Source organism: Wyeomyia smithii, chromosome 2 (genome assembly GCF_029784165.1).
Source record: "Wyeomyia smithii strain HCP4-BCI-WySm-NY-G18 chromosome 2, ASM2978416v1, whole genome shotgun sequence".
Classification (NCBI taxonomy): Eukaryota; Metazoa; Arthropoda; class Insecta; order Diptera; family Culicidae; genus Wyeomyia; species Wyeomyia smithii.
This window is the reverse complement of record NC_073695.1, coordinates 246,758,483-246,777,522: the sequence shown is the minus strand read 5'-3', so window position 1 is coordinate 246,777,522 and position 19,040 is coordinate 246,758,483. Positions and strand designations below refer to the sequence as shown.

Genomic DNA, 19,040 nt, shown 5'->3' with positions numbered 1-19,040 from the left:
AATTTCTTAGCTCTAATTTGTTTTCTAATTATTAAATGTAATACGAAATCGTTTTTCACTCTTGCTCTTCAAAATCCACGCCGAAAATTTCACGCCGCTATAAAACAAAACGGCAATCGATTTTGGCATTGCACTTGCACTTGATTTTACACAACCAGCCAGGAGGATGCCACAGGCGGTACAACACACCAAGCAAGGTCGGCAAATGGAAACACTGTTGATGATCCCTTGCCGTAGAAATTTCCCCCGCGTGCGGTGATCAGATGAAAGCTTAAAAAATGGTTGCGAGTGTGTGCTCTTTCTTATATACCAAAATATTGATACACAGTGCAAGATGTTATGCATTAGCACACAGGAAAGTTTCTAAGTCTTTCAATAATTCATTTTTATTGCTTCCTAATTACATCACATCAATATTTGTCATAGTTTTGACATTACTGCAAATACGATCGGATACGGTAGCAATAATTTCTTCGACAACTTTCGACCCTTTGGTAGTTTTCATACGCAAACGCGCAAATAAGATTTAATGGGTGTTTATACCGCCTGTGATTGTTTATACTGACAGTATGGAAAGACATTGCACAAGAGATTACACTATCGTTCTACCTTTTTCGTGCGCATAGTTTCCACTAAAACAAAAATGGTTCAGTGATATCTCGATTATTTCCAGTTCATCGTAGTGAATGTGAATTTAATGCATAATTTATCAAATTGATTTACACAAACACAATTTTACCAGGTTTGCTTATGTTCAAACATACCTATGCATTTTTGACATGCAGCTCATTTGGTTATAATCTCTCCTTCACCCATAATAATATATAATATTCACACATTCCACAAAAAAGCCTCAATTAGTCATCCCACCATAATTCGGGATCATCTTGCTGTGTTCGTTGCACTTGACTGGCAGATTTCTCACTGATTAGCCTCTATTGGTTGAGGTGAAACGAATAAAAAAACAACAGCCTTGATTTCACCAAGTGCTTTCGTAAGATGACATCAGTTTACACTGAGCTCATCATTCGTGCCCCAGACAAACTAGCAAAGAGACAAAGCTAGTTATTCGATCATCTTCGCTAAACTCTGACCCGTGTAAAGTATAACTAATTTATTGCTCATCCGTGTATCGATTCTGCGCTATAGATTTCATCTTCCGTTTGGTTGATTGTGTTTTTTTTTCTCCTTTTCATTTTCCGTTCATTTCTTGGCTTGTGCATGATTTGCCTGTTCTTCTACTCTGCGATCGATGATGCTGCTCTCGCACTACCCGCTGAACCGGTCAGGTCACCGTTGCATCACACTCGTACCTCATCCAGTAGCAATCTCAATGGTAATGCCACACACCGCCAGAGACCGCAGACACTGACGCCGACCCGCGACTCACCCAAGAACGTTGCGGTCTCGATGCTGACGCTGGTGCTGACTGTCAACAAGGATGCCAGCGGATATGGCATGAAGGTGAGTTGTTTGTTTGTTTGTTGTACATTGACGATTTGCCTTTACCTATGATTGTTTTTATTTTCATTCAATTTCATATCGCTCTCCATTTATATTTTTGCAATCGATAATCCCCGAAAGGTTTCCGGAGACAAACCGGTGTTTGTCGAAAGTGTGAAACCGGGTGGCCCTGCACAAAAGGCCGGTCTGATAGCTGAGGACATGATACTGAAGGTAGGTTCTAAGGTCATCGTTTCGTTTAGAAAAGTAGGCTCATAGCCGAACGTAGCTGGTACTATCAAGGTTCGAGGTCGCGTATTTAACGCGTTTTTTAACACACCGGATGAAAGATACGGTAATAATGAATATTGCGGTTCATCATTCGCTTGCAAGCGGCATTGACCTGGCAGCAGCTTTGTTTCGTAGTGTGATGTTTACCTGCGAGTTCATTGTTGCGTGTACTTTTGCTGTTGTGTTTTCTCACATCCGCTAAGGAGATTTTCGGTGGAGTGCGTTGGCGTGTGCGTGCGTTGGCCTGCCTTGGCGTTCGCGCCTCCTGGTAGTATGCGTACAGACATTGTCGATTGCAAGTTTCGAAACGGCCTTTATTTTGGGCTTACATGATTTACCTTCCCGATACATAGCGTCGGTGCTTTAAAAATACAGTTTCGTCAGTACCGTCAACGATTTTTGATTGATTTTCATTGAGTTGGAGAATAATAAAATGCACGACTAAATTTCGTTTCATTTGTACGACAAAGTTTTCGGGATCAAGCTTTTTACGGGATTTGAATGATTTTTTTTTTCAACTGCTAATGATTCAAAGCATATAGCAAACCTTTGATTTTTTCCAGTTTGAGCTTTTGGAATGCAATTTTTTTTCTTATTGTCATTTTTAATTTTTTTTCAGTTTGAGCTTCTAGAATGCACTTTTTTCATTTTGTCATCCATTGTAATCGTAGTGCAGCAACGTATAGCATCGTATCTACATAAAATTTTGATTTACAAACAAATTTTTGGACCAGAAAAATTTTATATTTTACCGATTAATGCCAAGCTAATGTTAAGGAAAAATACTAGCTAAATTTTTAACCAAAATTAGTGGGACAAGGTATTGAATATTTTCATCTCTTTTCGGCTCGAATAATTCTTATGGGAATACTGTAATTGGATGAGATGTTATTCCCTCCAGGTAGAATCTATTAATGGCTTCGATGCTCTACCTCTTGATAACACAGTGCAACAATTTTTTTGCCTTGGCTTCTATATATGATTTTTTGATGTATTTTGATGCAAAAACAAATTTCCCCAAGTTCGGACCTATTTCACTTTAGGGGCGCCAACAATGATGCCATTTTTAAATTTTTGCAAAATCGAAAATTTTCAATGTTTCTTAGACACCATTTCGACCGGTCCTGGCCAAGAAAGCGATCCTCTCTCTGCAAAACGGGAAGGTCATGCTAATTTTGTTGTTATCGTGTCTTTGACTATCACTTACATTCTTGATTTTGCGTTGCACAGATTTCAAATAAGTTACCTCTACGTCGAGATAATCCTATTTCAGTATTGTAGTGGAATTGGGTCGAATTCAAGATCTGTTTTATTAAAGATGGGTAAGAGAATGCTATAATGTGAAAAAAACTCTTAGAATTTAAATATTTGGCTTTGAAAAAAAATGGCGTCGAAAAAACATTGAAAATTTTCGATTTCTCGAAAATTCAAAATGGCGCCATTGTTGCCCCTTAAGGTAAAATAGACCATGAAGATATGTAATATGTTTTCCAAATCGATATATTACATATATCGATTTGGAAAAAAAAATTCAAAACAAATTTAGCGCCAACTTTTTATGGGTATGACCGCACCCTCTCAGAATCCAGTTAAACTGTTGATTATAAGGGTATATTTCCATGATATCTAATTTTGCTGCATGTTTAGTTTCAACAGAATAAATTTGTATTATTTTTCAAAAGAAGCGGTATAATTTTTCAATTTCATTAATAAACATAAAATGACTTCAAAAATAAGATCCTAATTTGCACAAATATGTTCAAAAATATTTAGAAAACTCAGTCAGTGCCTTGTAGTCGTTTTAATTCGCTAGTTCGATTCTGCTATTGACATACATAACGAGCGTTTACATTGATATACGAAAACCTGCAACCGGCAATGCCAAAAAAAAACACGCGCGGAGTGTGTGATCTCCTGCATTTTTTACACTTTTCATTCATGTTTGTAGCCATACATACTAGGGCTAATTTTTGCAGAGTCGTTATTTTTCCTCGCCGCATACATTATTCTGTACATTTTCTCTCTCTCTCTTTTTCTCTCTTCCCTTCATCGACGTTGGCGTTTGCTGTAGGTTAATGGAACATCTGTACGATCTTCGACGCATACGAACGTGGTGGAGCTGATCAAAGGTAAACAAATCTGAAAAGCACAGTACAGTGCACAGCAAAAGCAGCAGATCTCGCGATTAGAACGCGTAGGAGAGAAGATCATGCCGCGTTTTGAATGTGAGAAGACTATAATAAGCTGTGTAAACAGACGAAAATTGTCGCGTATTAGCGGCTAGTTGCTTGTTGTATTCTAGTACAAATGGATGCCGTCGTTGGTTCAGGAACTGCAGGATCCGCTTTCTACTAGTTCCCACCAGTGTGTGCGTCACTAAACGAAAGTATAATGAAGGCGATTTCTGCTGTGCACGGAATTTATTCATGGCAATGTTATGCAGTAAAATGTGTCTGATCATTTCTGTATGTATTAGTGAGCTCCTTTGTTTCGACAGGCCGCACTGATCAAAATTGAATTATTGTGATATCGCAAGTACAGGATTGTTTTATAGCAAGTTTTAGTAAAACGGTTCGTCTAGTGTAAGAATAAACAGAAACAGAGCGGTTAGGCTGCTGCACGTATACACATGGGAATCGTTCCTGTTTTACTAACGAAACTCTTTTTTCTCTTTCTCACCCGGCAGCTTCCGACATTGTTGAATTGACGGTGCAACGAAGTAACAACAGAATGCAGCGTCCATCGCCTTCCACGACGTCTATCACGCCGACAACACCGATCGCGCCGCGGAATTCCATCACCGCTCCTGTCCCCGTCGATGTAAGTGAAAATCGCGGCCTGTTGCATCTTGCAGTCGATGCAGTCGCTCTGTTTCGCCTGTACTATATACTGTGTGATAGACGGAATTAGTTAGCTCCAAATATAAGTTCGTTCCAATTTTACACTTTTTGCTATACATACTTCTATTTTGTCCAATAGACAGCAGCGGGATATTATTGTACTATTCGTGAATAAATTATATTTGAATTTTAAAATCGGTTTCGGGTGGTTGATTGTTCAGATGCCTCAGATGCGAAAAATAAGCGCAAAATTAGTTTTGTTCTTTAACAATAAAGTGTAAAAAAAACAAAAAGAAAGCTGACGAATGTTATATTTAAACCTGAATAATCACAACATCGTCTTAATTATCAATCTTACGAAAATTGCATAGTAATGATGTCATGGTATTGTTTATCATTACTCTGTTGAATCGTTTAGCACCCGGAGTTCCACTGGCTATTAGGGTTCAAACTAATACTCAATCCTAATATCTTAATATGTATCAGCGCTTTTAAAAGCGCTCGCGTATCATGTACAGAAAGATTTAAATTCAAACTATTGGAAATTATTTTAGTTTTATCTAAAAAGAGTAAAAAAAAGTAAACGACAAAAAGAATCAAAAGAGGTTATGGTCGTCATTTTAGACACCCGTGGACAAGCGCGGATATTTAGCGACCCCACCTCTTTGTCCACGTGGACATTTTTTTACAACGAAAAGTCAAAAAAATTTTTATTTGTGTGGTTTTAGGCCGATACAAATTTCATTTTCATTTTATGTCACCCCCCCTTCAAAAATGTTGAAAATTGGAAGAGGAAGAAAAAAAAGTTTAGGTCGTTTCGGTAATATTATTGACTTTTCGACAGCGTTAATGCTTAATTTAGCAACAAACAAGTCCAGTGACAGTGAAAGTGTCACCGAAAGCCAAGCCAACTGATTAATAATGATAATAATGTGGTATTTTTCAACACACTTCTGCATGCAAGTTACAAACGTCGTAAGTTGCACACAATTTTTTATGAAAGTTATTTCTTAATTTTTCTTCTCAGTGTTATTTATTTTTCGCCCTTCCCTTAGCTAACTTTGATAACCGTGGACATAAAAACTATTCGAAATTTGTATCAGCCATATTTAGTGATTAAACAAAAAAAAAGTTAGCAAAAGAATAACAAAAATAATTTAGAAATCAGCTCATAACCACCTAGACCATTGAAAAGAAATCCATCAAAATTCAGCCTAAGAGAACCGAGAAATACTCTGTAACGTTTCTGAAAACTAGTAAGAAAGCATACAAAAGTTTACACTGGAAAAACATTTCTGATATCAAAAAACAGTCGAGAATAAAATAATCCCAAATATAACTTCAAGTGCCTAAAAACACGTTAAGGAAAACAAAACAAAAATTCTAAAAACGCAAACGCAAATTGAAAATGGAAGCAATTATAATTTTTTCAACCTTTTCTTAAGTAGTCTAATAAAAGAAAATTACTTTTAAAAACAGTTGAGTCCTGAAACGAGAATAATAATGAAGAATACGTTTACACTGTAATTAACAAATGGAAGTCGATTGTCATTTCCAAAACTTTCATACACATTATCGCACGTAAAGGAACAAACCAAAAAAATACGGCTCCAAACGCGGCCCAAAAAAGCATGAAAATAAAATCATCTTGAACATATCTCCAACTTTTAGAAACCAGAACGGTCAGAAATTTACATGATCAAAATAAAGCCGAAATGTCTAAAAACATAAAACAGCGAAGAGGCCCCAAAATAAATAAATTCCAAATTGAATGGAAAATTGTTCGAATGAGCAGGAAAACGCCTCTAAAACAAGAAAAATAGCTGAAAATTTGATCTAAAGTTAGTATCTAATAACTTGAAAGAGCAACTATTAACCAGAAAAAATACCAAACTCAAGGAAAAACGATATCAAATTTAATTTTAAATGCATAAAAACTCTAGTAAATGTAGCTTGAAACATCTGATAACACTTCTTTCAAATAGAAAAAATGATTACTGAATTTAGTTCAAAATGGTTTAACGGATGAAGCAAATTAGGCATTTCTAACTAACTTAAAATGCTAAGGAACGATCCTGAAATGCAAAAAAAAAACTAAGCAAATGATCTTGAATTTGGCTAAAATTAATAAGTTAATTCTATAGAGAGGAAAAGGTAAAAATACGATGATTTAAATTTAGCCAAACCGTTCTGAAAGAAAAGGGCAAATTGATAGATGGATGAAACTAAAGACAAAACTTATTCCAAATTGAGCTTAGTTGAAAGTGCTCCAAAGACTTCTGCTAACGAAAGAAAAAAGAAATATACCTTAAAGGCAACAATTTGAACAATTCAAAATTAAAAAAAATATTACAGAAATTATAACAAAAGTTGTTGATATATTTTTGAAAAAAAAGTTGATGCGATATCAATATTTTGCGTTGAAACTTTTTAAATTGATCCTAAAACCTGTTTATCCTTTAGAATGTTTAAGCAACTGAAATCAAAACATAAATGATAAAACTTCAACAACAACAAAGTTTATATTATGATGAGAATTACTATGTAAAGTTATATACTTTCAAGAAAAGAAAGAAAAATGTAGGTTTTGTCAATTAAAATGGATGTTTTGTGAGGCAAAGAGTTTTTAAGCATAGATAACTTAAAGCAGTCTTTGTATTATAACGCAAACTCTACGCATGCTTTAAAGTTGTTTAAATACACTGCATTTGCACTCGTAGTGGTAGAATAGGTTATCTAATTACCGTTAACTAGGGTGACTTTGATCACCGGGGTGACTTTGATCACTGTACCTCTTTTTTGAAAATGTGGTAAAAAAGCGCTCGTAGTGCTTGGAATTTGTCGTAATCTTCACTGATTGTGTGGATATATGTTCGCATTGCTACTATTCAAGCATTTTCTGCTAATTAAAGAGTGTTTTTCATGCTAAAATATTTATTGAAAATAAAGTGTATTTTCGACGATTTTTGTTGCATACAAACAATCGGTTCAAGCAAATTCAAAACAACAAGTTGCAATACGTAAAGTTTGTTTATTTTGTTCCCAGATTAGTTCTTAAAATGAACAAATATTATAACAATACATTTTATTGTTATTTTTGCGAGTTTTTCCTCGAAGGCAATGTTGAGTCCCAATATTCTCCACAGCGTATTGTATATTTCTTCTTAACAAAAACCCAAGACGTGAAGTAACATGCAAATTTGGACAATTTCATAAGTCATATTCCTCGTGGACTAGTTTTTGATGATTTTAGACCACCCACTCAGTGGAAAAATTTTGTATGAATCTTGGACATCCGCCATTATAAACTGTTCACGTAGAATGTGAATGGCCTCCAAATTGCTTTCCATATTTATAAACTCGTTTAAGTCGTTTTAGGCCTGTCAATTTAGTGAAAGTAGCAAAGTGTTACTCCAAATTCATCAAAACAATCAAGTGATCAAAGTCACCCTGGAATGATGATTGGTGTAAAATTTTTAGAGCATATTTAAAAACAGCAAAATTGTTGCTAAACTTTTGAAGTAGTGACTGAATCTTTTTCAATGCATGCCAGTACTTATTTTAAAAATATCAAAGAATATTGTTTTCAGTATATTCTGAAAACGTTTGAGATACATTAAAAAAAGTGATCAAAGTCACCCCAGTTTACGGTACTTAATTGATGTCTCAATTAGAATTTAGTTCCATTTTGTCATACAACATATATACTCCAAAGTACTTAACCTCCTGAATTTTCCTATCCTTTTTTTGATCCAGTATAGTAAACTGTCATTTTTCTTTTTCAGCACGCCAAGCAAAGGGAGATGGAATTCCATAAAATCAAAACTCTGCGATTGATGTTGGAGCAGGAAAAAAAGAATCTGGAAAACCTAAACTCTAGCCACAAGCAGCGAACGCCGGAGAGTGTCAGGGCGGAGGCAACCATCAAGAAGCTCCAGGAGGAACTGGCTCAGATGTGTGGAGAGGTAACGCACGCCATCATTGATTTGCTCTCAGTCTTAGTCTTGTTTTTGATTATTTTTTCCACATTGCAAGTCGACTGGTTGTCCCTTTTTTATTATTTCTCGTCTCGTAATTTTGTTTTTTGAAAGAATGTGTAGCCATAAGTATATCGAAAACGATCAATTCACATCGTCAAAATAAGTGCAGTTTTTTTCGTTATTCGGTTTCTCCGATCTGCTCGTCTGACAGTCGGGGGGGTAACGTGAAATGTAGAATATTTATCGGATTGTAATGATCGCGCGTGCTCCCGCAAACCCACATAGTAATAGCGCAGAGTCAAAACAAGCAAGATTCGCGTGAAATTTCACAGGAACTACCTGCCCGCCACCGCAGAGGAACCAAAATAGCATCTTTTTGTTACATTCGAGCAGTGCAAAACGACTCCTCGTGCTCCCACAGCTATGAGCTTTCAGTTTATCATCATTTCTCGGCCATTGCTATTATTTGCATTTCACCCCGCCCGTTGCACACTGACTCACAACCTAACAGTCACCGTGACCGTCGTCATTCGTGTCGTTGTTCTTGATTAACCATTCGTGTAACTTGCGGCCTAATCCGTCTAAAACAGCTCATCCAGTGATATGTTACCTAATCTGCAGCAAAATCATACGCAAATACATAAAACAAAACCGCATAATCATAATACATGGTCCACCGCGGGTATACATTGTCATATGCTAGGTCCGATTGCGTCGCGTAATTCTGTAGTATTATATCAAGAAATATTAAAAGAGACACACCCGATTTACCACATGTATGACTATCTAACTTTTCGCTGTACTTTTGATATTGAGGGATATCTGGGGCTTTTCGTAATGAAGGAATATGGGTAGAGGAAAGATACAAAATCAAGTTAGACGTGATTCAATTCAATTCAGCCATCCCATATTTTTTCCGCGCATGATAAACAGTCCAATCAATCAGTCGCTATTTTTTCGACGAAAAACATGTTTATATTTCGCTAGGTGAATGGCTCTAATATTTTTTTTTAATTCTTGCATTCTCTCAGTGTAGGTGAACGTGTGTAAACTTTACTTGTTTTAATTTTGTTTTATCTAGAAAGTGTGTGTATAGGTTGGTTCTATATAGTAAGCGAATGTTTGTATGTTTGATTTGCAATTTTTTTTCTGCTCATAGGATATTGTGTGTTTTGCTAGTTACGGTTTGCTCGTTGTTATTGTTAATGATTTATTTTATTACTCTAGTTCAAAAAAAAAACATTATTGGTCTAATTATCCTATATTATTCAGTACCCTAAATTTCGATGTATTTTTATATTTTAGTAGGTAAAATCTGCTGAATTTTCCAGGAGAGAGTATTACTTTGATTCTCAAGTTATATTAAACTATGGTGATGTTCACCCCATTTGTCGCCAAAAATATCTTGACTGTTAATAGTAAAGAGATTTCACGCAAACTCGTCTATAAAGTTGACAACACCCACTCAAATTTTTGTGAAGCTGATAAAAAATAAAATATGATAAAATCGGGAATTCAAGCAGCAATGCTTAACTATAGAGTGCAAAATTTGCACTCAAATAATTGAATTGTTTTTAACCTTTCGATTTTACTTAGAAATTACAGAATCTAGAAAAAATATTAGAGCATGAAATGAAATTTTATTTTTATTCTCGACAGAAAAAGTTTTCTGCACAATTTTTCAAATACTTTGCACTGGATCTTTGGCCCTTGTGAAAAAATGGTTTAGATTTGTTTGTGATTTCAAGTATGCAAAGTTACTTGAAGTATTAATGTCATACAAAGTTTCAGGGGTGCTGCCAACGACTGGTTGAATTTGCGTGAAATTTATCTATAACCGAATTTAAGTTCAAAAGTTAGCACAAATATCTTTTTAAATTTTTACTACTTGTACTACGTACTAAATTTCCTCTTCATAATATGACTATTATTCACAAAAAAGGTTTACCCGAATCACTAGGTAATTTAAACTGCACCAGTGTAATCGATTGCAACTCTGTATTGTTAACTTCGGTTCTCCTCTATTGTTAACTTTGCTGATGCGTTCGCTCGATGCTCAGCTTGTAACATTATCTCCTTCGACGCTGTTGCTACTTTCCTCCAAAAAGCCATCTCTGAATGTCGTTCTGTTTCCCTCCTCCATACCACTCACGATCGCAACATTATTACACTATCAAACACACCTCTCCCATACACACATGTCGTTTGTCTCTTTTTTAATTGCAGGATACTTCATATCCACCATATTTATCTGCCACCTCACCACTTTTCCCGCAACCTCAAGTGCAGAACACCTCTACCCCAGCATTCCTGTCCCGATTTCCCCGCTCACTATCTTCACTTAGTCTCGGAACGAAAAAGAAATCCACGGACAAAGACACCAATATCAGTTCCCCGAACGCAGAGTGTCTCAGTCCGACCGGGGCCGGTGGAGGTCATCTTGGGAACCATCACGGTCCATTCGGACAGCCGCTGGGATCGTCCGGCAGTGGAAACGCTGGCGGATCACCAACCAAGAAGAAGTACAGTAGTAGTAATGTGTCGGATCGTAACCACAAACTGCAGCAGCAACACTCGCAGGATATTCCACCACCGCTACCGCAAAGAAACATTCCAAAACGATCCGAATCCGCCATGGATTCGGTAGACACCGTCGGAACACGACGGAACATTGTGGTGTCTGATTTGGATCATTCCGTACTAACCACTTCGCTTAGCAGTGGATCAAACAAATACGTCAACAACAATAATAATATCAATTCTGGTAGTAACGGTAAAAATAACAATAAATCTAGAAAGAAGAAAAACAGTAATTTGTCAGATATTAAGGCAGAACAAACGATGTACCACCACGGTACGGAGCGGGGTGGAGGTGGCGAATTGCAAGCGGAACCTCCACCGCTACCACCTCGACAGCCCGGCATGATGGAGGTCAATCAAACCGTAATCCTTAACAATGACAATGCTGCAGCATCGTTCGGCAGAGATTGCAACAGCAACACCAACAGCAATAGTAACAACCACAGCCGGGTCAATAGTCCGGAAACGCGTCCACCACCGAATAGTATTAACACATTGATGAACTATCCACTAATTACAACCTGTACGCCTGTACGAGACAATATGAACGCGGCGGCGTTTCCTCTTTCGCAGCGACCCAACATTGTCCACCAGATGGCGCAACACCAACAACAAGCCGTAAGTAGTAGTCACACGTCTAAATTCGTGTCACTCCTCTTGATCTGATTATCATACCCCTTTTTTACATTACCCCTATTGCCCACCACAGCATTCCGATCGAACTTTCCTGCGTTTCTGAGTGTGTTTGATAAATTTTGAGCACGCTCCCGCCTAGCATCCTGTTTTATTTTATATATTCGCGGGTGAAAACCATCCCCCATTTGATGAAAATACACACCTTTTACACATGCACTACTACAGGATGAAAAAGCATTCCCTCTCTCTATCTACCTAGGTCTAATGCACCTCTGTTCAGAATACGGAATTTACCACAGAGCTCCTAACTCATTTGTACATAATTTTCGCTCCGTAACAGTTGGTGGATTCTGTGTGCTGCTGCAGTGTTATTCGTTTTATCCTGATGCTGGTCACTACCTGTGCATTTGTGATTTGTTTAGAGTTACTTACAAAAACCCTTCACTAATAATCGCTTCACTAACCAATGCGGATTTGTTGTGAACACTTTTTTTTCGCAGGTGGTGGTTTCTAGTTTTTTTCCCTTTAGTAGTGTAGATTAAGATAGTGTAATATTCATTTTGACAAGACAACCATATCCGATGATAAAACAGTTAGTTTATTTTGTTGAAATTGGTGAGAAAACATAAAAAATCGTAAATATTGGGGGCCATTACTGTCACTAATATTTGGTTAAAAGCGCTTATTGCACGAAATAGTAAGGGTGGAGCGAAGCTCAGTTTACACGTATATACATCATTGTACAATCAGGCAAACCCGAAAGGTTTCTAACTTTATTCTAGTCGCCAGAGAATTTAAAACTCTCGCACCAAAGAATGCACTTTTTTGAAGAAAAGAAAAATCTCGGCAAGTGTCGAAGACGATCCTTTTTTTAGAATGTGTTTTTAGATATATTTTTTAACTTAAATTAGAAACTAGGTTAGCATAGAAACAGAAATTGAAAATTATACAAAAAGGTAAATTGCTTGTATTTTTTTCTTTTATTTTAAGGTAGTTCTCAATTTACTTCAAATATGAGTTGAATTAATTAATTATCTGCAATAGTTTTCTTGTGATCGCCTATATCTTAATGGAATTCGTAATTCTGAAGAAAAATACATATGTTGTATTTTTGGTTGTCTTTTCTAATCTTAAACTTGAAACCGTGAGGTGTCCTAATTCTGCGCGGCTCCTAATTCTGCGCACTTCGTATCAAAATGTTGATGCCGTTTAGTAAGAAAGGAAACATAAGCAGAAAGTTTACAGTTAATATATAAGAAATCACTTATAAACTCCATTTTTGAAAATCTGCTTTTAATTGATATTTTTTTAACATTTTAAAACGAAGTGCGCAGAATTAAGAACCGCGCAGAATTAGGGCGCCTTACGGTACCATTTTCTTTTTTTTGCTAACTCGGACACACGGAAATCTTTTATTTTCTTTTTTCTGTCTTACATTTTTGTATTTACATTACGTTGGTGTAATAAATCACTGTAAACTTCCTTAAATCACTGTTACTGAATTTGTACAATTCTTAAACAGCTTATCAAAATACAAGTTATAAACAGACTCAAAAAAGTTGTATTTTTAGTCATAGTATGAAAACAAATGCTCTTGTCAGGCGGAAGCAAAACATGCGAACTTTGAACTACCCTAACCGGCTTCAAATGAGCTGAATTTAGAGAACCGCACAAGCAAAAATTAATAATAACTTTGTTATAAATTAAAAAAAAAAACATTTGATGGGCATATCGATAATTATGCAACCACCTTTAAAATAGATAAAAATAAAGTCAAGATCAAATTATGTATAGTTTACTAGGTTCGGCCGTCACAAAAGAACGTAGGCCTATGCTTATTACAGGAGAAATAAAACAATTTGAATTAATTAACAATATATTCGATATAGTATAAATCCAAGCAAGGATAAAATATCGCAAAAGAAAAATAATAATGAAACAAAGTTTACTGTACGAGAGAATTTTCATGTTAAGTTAAATATTGTCTGCTATCCGTAACGCTCCCCATATTATTCACTTAAACTTACTTCGTAAGGTAAGGAATGGCTTACGCAGTTGCACCCATTTCAATCAGTCGATGAACGGGCGTCATACTTCTGAATTTTTACCAACATCGATAATCCCAATGACAACAACGAAAACTCTGATTAACTACCTGTCTGACAAATACATAAAACATCGTTCAACACAGAAACATCAAACGAAAAAAAATCATTGTACCTACATGGCAAACGATGATTTTTTGACTGAAAAATAACAATCACAGTTACTGTGGAACGATTAAAATCTAATAATTTTGGCTCTCATTCAGTTCAACCGCTTTCAACTCAGTTTGCTGTTCAGTTTGACGTAATTTCACCCTAAATGCAGCTTTCTTCAAATAAATTCATTGATTGAGTTTTGAGGAAGTTAGAAAAGTTTTATGAAAATAAAAAAAAAAATGATACGAGCATTCGAAGGTTAACTTCGACAGGTACGTGAATCACGTGAATATATTGATCAGGGTACTCTTCATAACATTTTTTTATGTGATTTTTTTACCCCAATCCACACAACCTGTATCCAGTGTGTTGGATTTATTGCAACGAGGTTTAAAGTTTTATATGTGTTTCAACCATGAGGAACGTTTAGAAGTTTTAGCATTTGATAAACTTTGTTGAAAACATGATTTTTTTTCTAAAACTTATTTAGATTTGTTGTCTTGGGTTGCCTTGTGAGAGCGTGTAGGAACACAAGTAAAAATCTTGGAAGTGATAGAAACATTTTATAATCAATAACATATGATTAGAACTTTAAAATAAGGTTTGAAAATTTTAGTATGATTTGTTTTTTTTATAATTATTAATAACTCTATTGGTCTGCACCAGTTTTCAGTGACAAAGTTGAAAGAATTTTTTGGTTACTAGTTTCGTCATATTTACTTTCCCTGAAGTAGAACAGATTTAATTGCTTGATTTCGTATCGAGTTTTTGATTGTTTGAGGATTGCTTACGATTCTTGAATACTACCCCACAACCAGAGACCTAACACGATCGTCCCCGATTCAATCGAAACTACAGAAGCTTCCAAAGCGTGTATTTTCACTCATGCTAATATAATTCTCATGCATAAATCTAAGGTATATATAATTTATCACTCATTTCTCAAACATAATAGTTGAATATACAAACTGGTTTCCCCAATGTTATATATCTTGATATCAGGTAAGATTTAATAAATGTTATAAGTATAAAAACTGTGCGTCGATGAAACAAATTGGGTGACATAAAAATAGTGAACCAACATGAAGTCATTTAAATTGTTGGTTAAAAACCTTAGAAGCATAGCTTCACAGCTTAACACATTCCACAGGTTCTTTTCTGCTTTTCTCACAAAAAAAATACTAATGCGACTGAAAAGTAACTAACTGCACGATTGAGTGTTTTTTGCTTGCCTGTGTTAAATTGTAAGACATTTTTTGCATGATATGTTTTGTTGTTTGTTTTCGAACCCATACCGCGATGAATAAAACTGCCTGCTAACTGTCGTTGCCGTATCTTGCCTAAGTAGTGTCCCATTTTCATCTAGGAACTCAAAAACAGTGCGTCCCGTGATGTTTCGTGTGAAGCACCAGTGTGATTATTTTGGAGTTGTATTTGCTCTCCCAGTTCCCGTGTTTTTACCACTGAGGGAATCCATTTTCTCTTCAGTACTAGTGTTGTTATGAACTCTCTATGAAGCAAAGCTGTCCATATTTTCACAGGCTCTGAATGCAGCGGCACCGACGGCACACATGAATCAACCCATGAGCAAAAAGCACCGCCGAATAGTATCATCACCGGAGAATATCAGTCCCAAAGAATACAGCGATCATTCGGCTGCACTTGTACCGCGCCACCAGAAAACTTCGTCCGATTCGTGGGATAAGCGTTCCCAGGAGATAACTCCTCCAGGGACACCGCCACCACCCTATCCCAGTTCGTCGTTAATCGGCAGTGGTGCTGGTGGTGGTAGCGGACACTTGCACCACGATCACACCACTGCCGGTGATTTGGCAATAGCAGCAAGCAACCATCTGCATCAGCAGCAGCAGCAACAGCAGCACTCGGTTCCATCGGCCACGACGATAATTGCTGCTCAAGCGAATGTTGCTCAGAAACCAATCATCTCAATGGAGGACGATGAAATCTCGGATCAGGAGAGCTTCATCGAGGAGCACGGACCATTCCGATCGTTGTCGCAACTGCTGGAACCAGCTCATTCGGCTCATTTAGCAGTATTTTTAAACTTCGTACTTTCCAACTCAGATCCTTCACCGTTGCTGTTCTACCTTATAACGGCTCTGTACAAGGAAGGCAGCATTAAGGATATGCGCAAATGGGCGTATGAAATTCACTCCACTTTTCTAGTGCCTGGAGCGGTAAGTTGGCTATTTTTCACTTGATTTAATATTCTACTAAAATACTAATGAATTTTCCAAACGCAGCCCCTTCTATGGCCAAATGTAGATGAGTCACTTGCCCGGGAGATTGACGACATTTTGCAGAAGGAGAACGACAAAGTTGAGATCCTGCGGCGGGTGTTTTACAAGAGCCGTAACAAAGCTCGTGACTACATCAACATACAGCTACAAGAGTTCCAGGTGAAGCGGACTGCCGGTCTTGGTACTATGTACGGTCCTACCGATCAACAACTGCAGAGTGCCAAAGGAGACAAGGTCAAAGAGCAGCGAGTGGTAGAGGAAACTCTGCTGCCGAAGTTACAGCAGTACTTGTAAGACACGAACGTCTATTAGTTTTCTTACTATTAATAATTCTTTCTAATTGCAGAGAAGAGATCGAAAAAGAATCGCCGAAGGAATGTCCAAAAAAACTGGCACTATGTTCAGCGCTGTCTACCGTTCTGCAAAGGTTTTTTGTGACGCGTTCCAATCCGGGTAGCCCAATCGATAAGGTGCACCACTTTGTGAGTCGGGAGAAAAGCTTTAAGAGTCGTTTGATGGCCAAAAACCGGAAGCAGGACATTCTGGGACACAACCTTCGGCTGCAACCATACTACGAGGTGACTCGATGCAACCACTGTCAAAACATTCTTTGGGGTGTGAGCCCGCAAGGATATCACTGTTCGAGTAAGTACAGCAAAAATTTTCTGAATCTATCACGTTATGTATCTGTTTCTTTTGCAGACTGTGAGTTAAATATCCACCGAGTATGCGCAAAGGATCTGAATGAATGCTGTCCGGGACCTGCACTGCTAAAAAATGACAGTAGCAAAATCACAAAATTGATGGAGAAGATATCTAGCCGAAACCATCATCAAGGTAACCAAAAATAACTTTCAGAAAAGATGAATTTCAAACTTATTGTAATATTTTTCTATGTTTTAGCCGATAAAATGAAAAGGCACGATGATGATGGTGCCGGCGATGACACTCTGGGAGCTGGTAAGTAGTTTTCAAATCGTAGTTTTTTCTGTGATCTGGCGTACATTTTGCAATGTTCTTGATTTTGCATTCGTCGCATTTTTTCATTGCGATACTCAAGAACTGTTTGACCAATAGACCCCTGAAGTACGGTAAAACTTCCCAAATTACATGTGATGGAGTCATCCTGACCAATAATAAATCGCACCCCCAATAGCTCTTTTCCCATTTGTTTTAAATCCGTGATTTATATTGCTAAACCAAGTAACGTGAACCACACATACCCGGAGATTTAAATTTCTACTTTCAACATTTCAAACTCACTTGTTGCTCAGCAATACCCTCTTTTACTCAGTAATAATGGTAAGTAGCACACTTTATCCACTGAATTTTGTGATATGTACCACTTAGATTGAGAAGTGTGCTCACATACCCTATAGTAAATGAAATTTCTGATCAATCCGACTTAATAAAACCCATACTATAACCACTTTTAAATGCAACTGGAAGCGCTCAAATCATCCCAGTGCTCAGGAGGAAAATTTGTTAGTTTTTTTTTATACCAGACTAAAGCAGGTATTAGACGAAGCAAATATTTGCTATTTTTGGTACGGATTTTATTTGGTGCAAATAAAATTCGTACCAAAAATAGCAAATATTTGCTTCGTGTAATGTCCGCTTAAGTTTGCGATATGTGTGAAACCTGACGAAATCTCTATTTAAAATGGAGCGAAGTTTAAATGATATGTAGGAAGATACCATTTAACCATGATTTAATTTCATATTAAACATTTTTTCGTCAAGTATAATTTTTCAATAGGGCATGTTTAAAAATAAGATTTTTTTCTGATCAAAACCGACGTCAATGAAAAGATTGTAAGAAATTGAACGTATTCTCAATAAAAAGTGGCCAACATCAAATTGCATCACGGGAAAAACGCTGTTTGGTAAGGTAAGGAAGAAACGCTGTAGAAAATTACTTATGCTTACTAAAGGGTTTTATTTTATTGTCCAGAAGCTCAAAAAAGATCGGTCAATCTTTTTTGAGCTTCTGGACAATAAAATATAACCCTTTAGTAAGCATATTTATTTCATTCAACTTCAATACCATAACCGTACGCTCGCGCACCTTACGCTAAACTCCACTCATTAGGTTCTGTACAATATTTGAAATCGCAATTTCTTCTGTACGGAAACCCGCTCCTTCTTCTAGTCTTCTTCAGATTGGACCTCCTTGGGATGCTCCCATATTATCCCCAGTATTTTTCGATGGGTCTTTATTTCTCCGTGTTGGGTATTTTCGTCACTGCGACCAATTTTTTAATATTTTGTGACATTCCCCCTTTTTATGGGTCTTAGCTCCGGTGCGTTCATGACCTTGGTTACGAAAGTAACCCCGTTGGCTTCATACCACTCCAGGACATAATTTGAATAGTAGCGCAAAGCTAAATCAAACCAGAAACTCGCAGGGCCCTCGTATTGCTTCAACAGAGAAAGCAGACTCTTCTGTAGATCGTTTGCCAAATCATAAATTTTTTGACAAACTTTAAAGATTTCTGTTTTCTCACTTCTTGGTAACATCAAGCTTATGCTGGCTGCTGACAAATAGTAGCTCCTGAAGCAGCAGGAAGTGTCTCATCATTCATGAGGCTTCGTCAGTATCTGGGTGTACCGTATATTGTCGTTCGTCGCAGTTTGGAGCCTTATGCATTTCGTACGTATTTCAAGAGAAAATTCTCAAATTACACAGCGTTTTTTCGGGTACAATTTGCTGTGGGACACTCTTTGAAAAAAAAAAAAATATATAGAAAAAAAAACAGTGCAATTAAGATAAAAACTATAAAACATGCATATTCACATACGGTTTTG

The 19,040-nt window shown here is 36.8% G+C and overlaps 1 protein-coding gene across 4 annotated transcripts in view; it reads left to right on the top strand.

Annotated features, from left to right (window-relative positions):
* The window catches only part of LOC129722502 (rho guanine nucleotide exchange factor 11), a 114,466-nt gene that overhangs the window by 39,287 nt on the left and 56,139 nt on the right, over positions 1 to 19,040 (top strand). Inside the window, exons 3-13 of one of the 4 annotated variants that reach the window (XM_055675965.1) lie at positions 1,290 to 1,464; positions 1,585 to 1,677; positions 3,806 to 3,863; positions 4,421 to 4,554; positions 8,360 to 8,539; positions 10,781 to 11,752; positions 15,513 to 16,169; positions 16,236 to 16,522; positions 16,579 to 16,877; positions 16,935 to 17,069; positions 17,136 to 17,192. In XM_055675965.1, coding sequence (XP_055531940.1) covers positions 1,290 to 1,464; positions 1,585 to 1,677; positions 3,806 to 3,863; positions 4,421 to 4,554; positions 8,360 to 8,539; positions 10,781 to 11,752; positions 15,513 to 16,169; positions 16,236 to 16,522; positions 16,579 to 16,877; positions 16,935 to 17,069; positions 17,136 to 17,192 — 3,047 coding nt within the window. The remainder of the gene's footprint in view (positions 1 to 1,289; positions 1,465 to 1,584; positions 1,678 to 3,805; positions 3,864 to 4,420; positions 4,555 to 8,359; positions 8,540 to 10,780; positions 11,753 to 15,512; positions 16,170 to 16,235; positions 16,523 to 16,578; positions 16,878 to 16,934; positions 17,070 to 17,135; positions 17,193 to 19,040) is intronic. The other 3 variants (XM_055675968.1, XM_055675966.1, XM_055675967.1) reach the window with 3 other exon arrangements.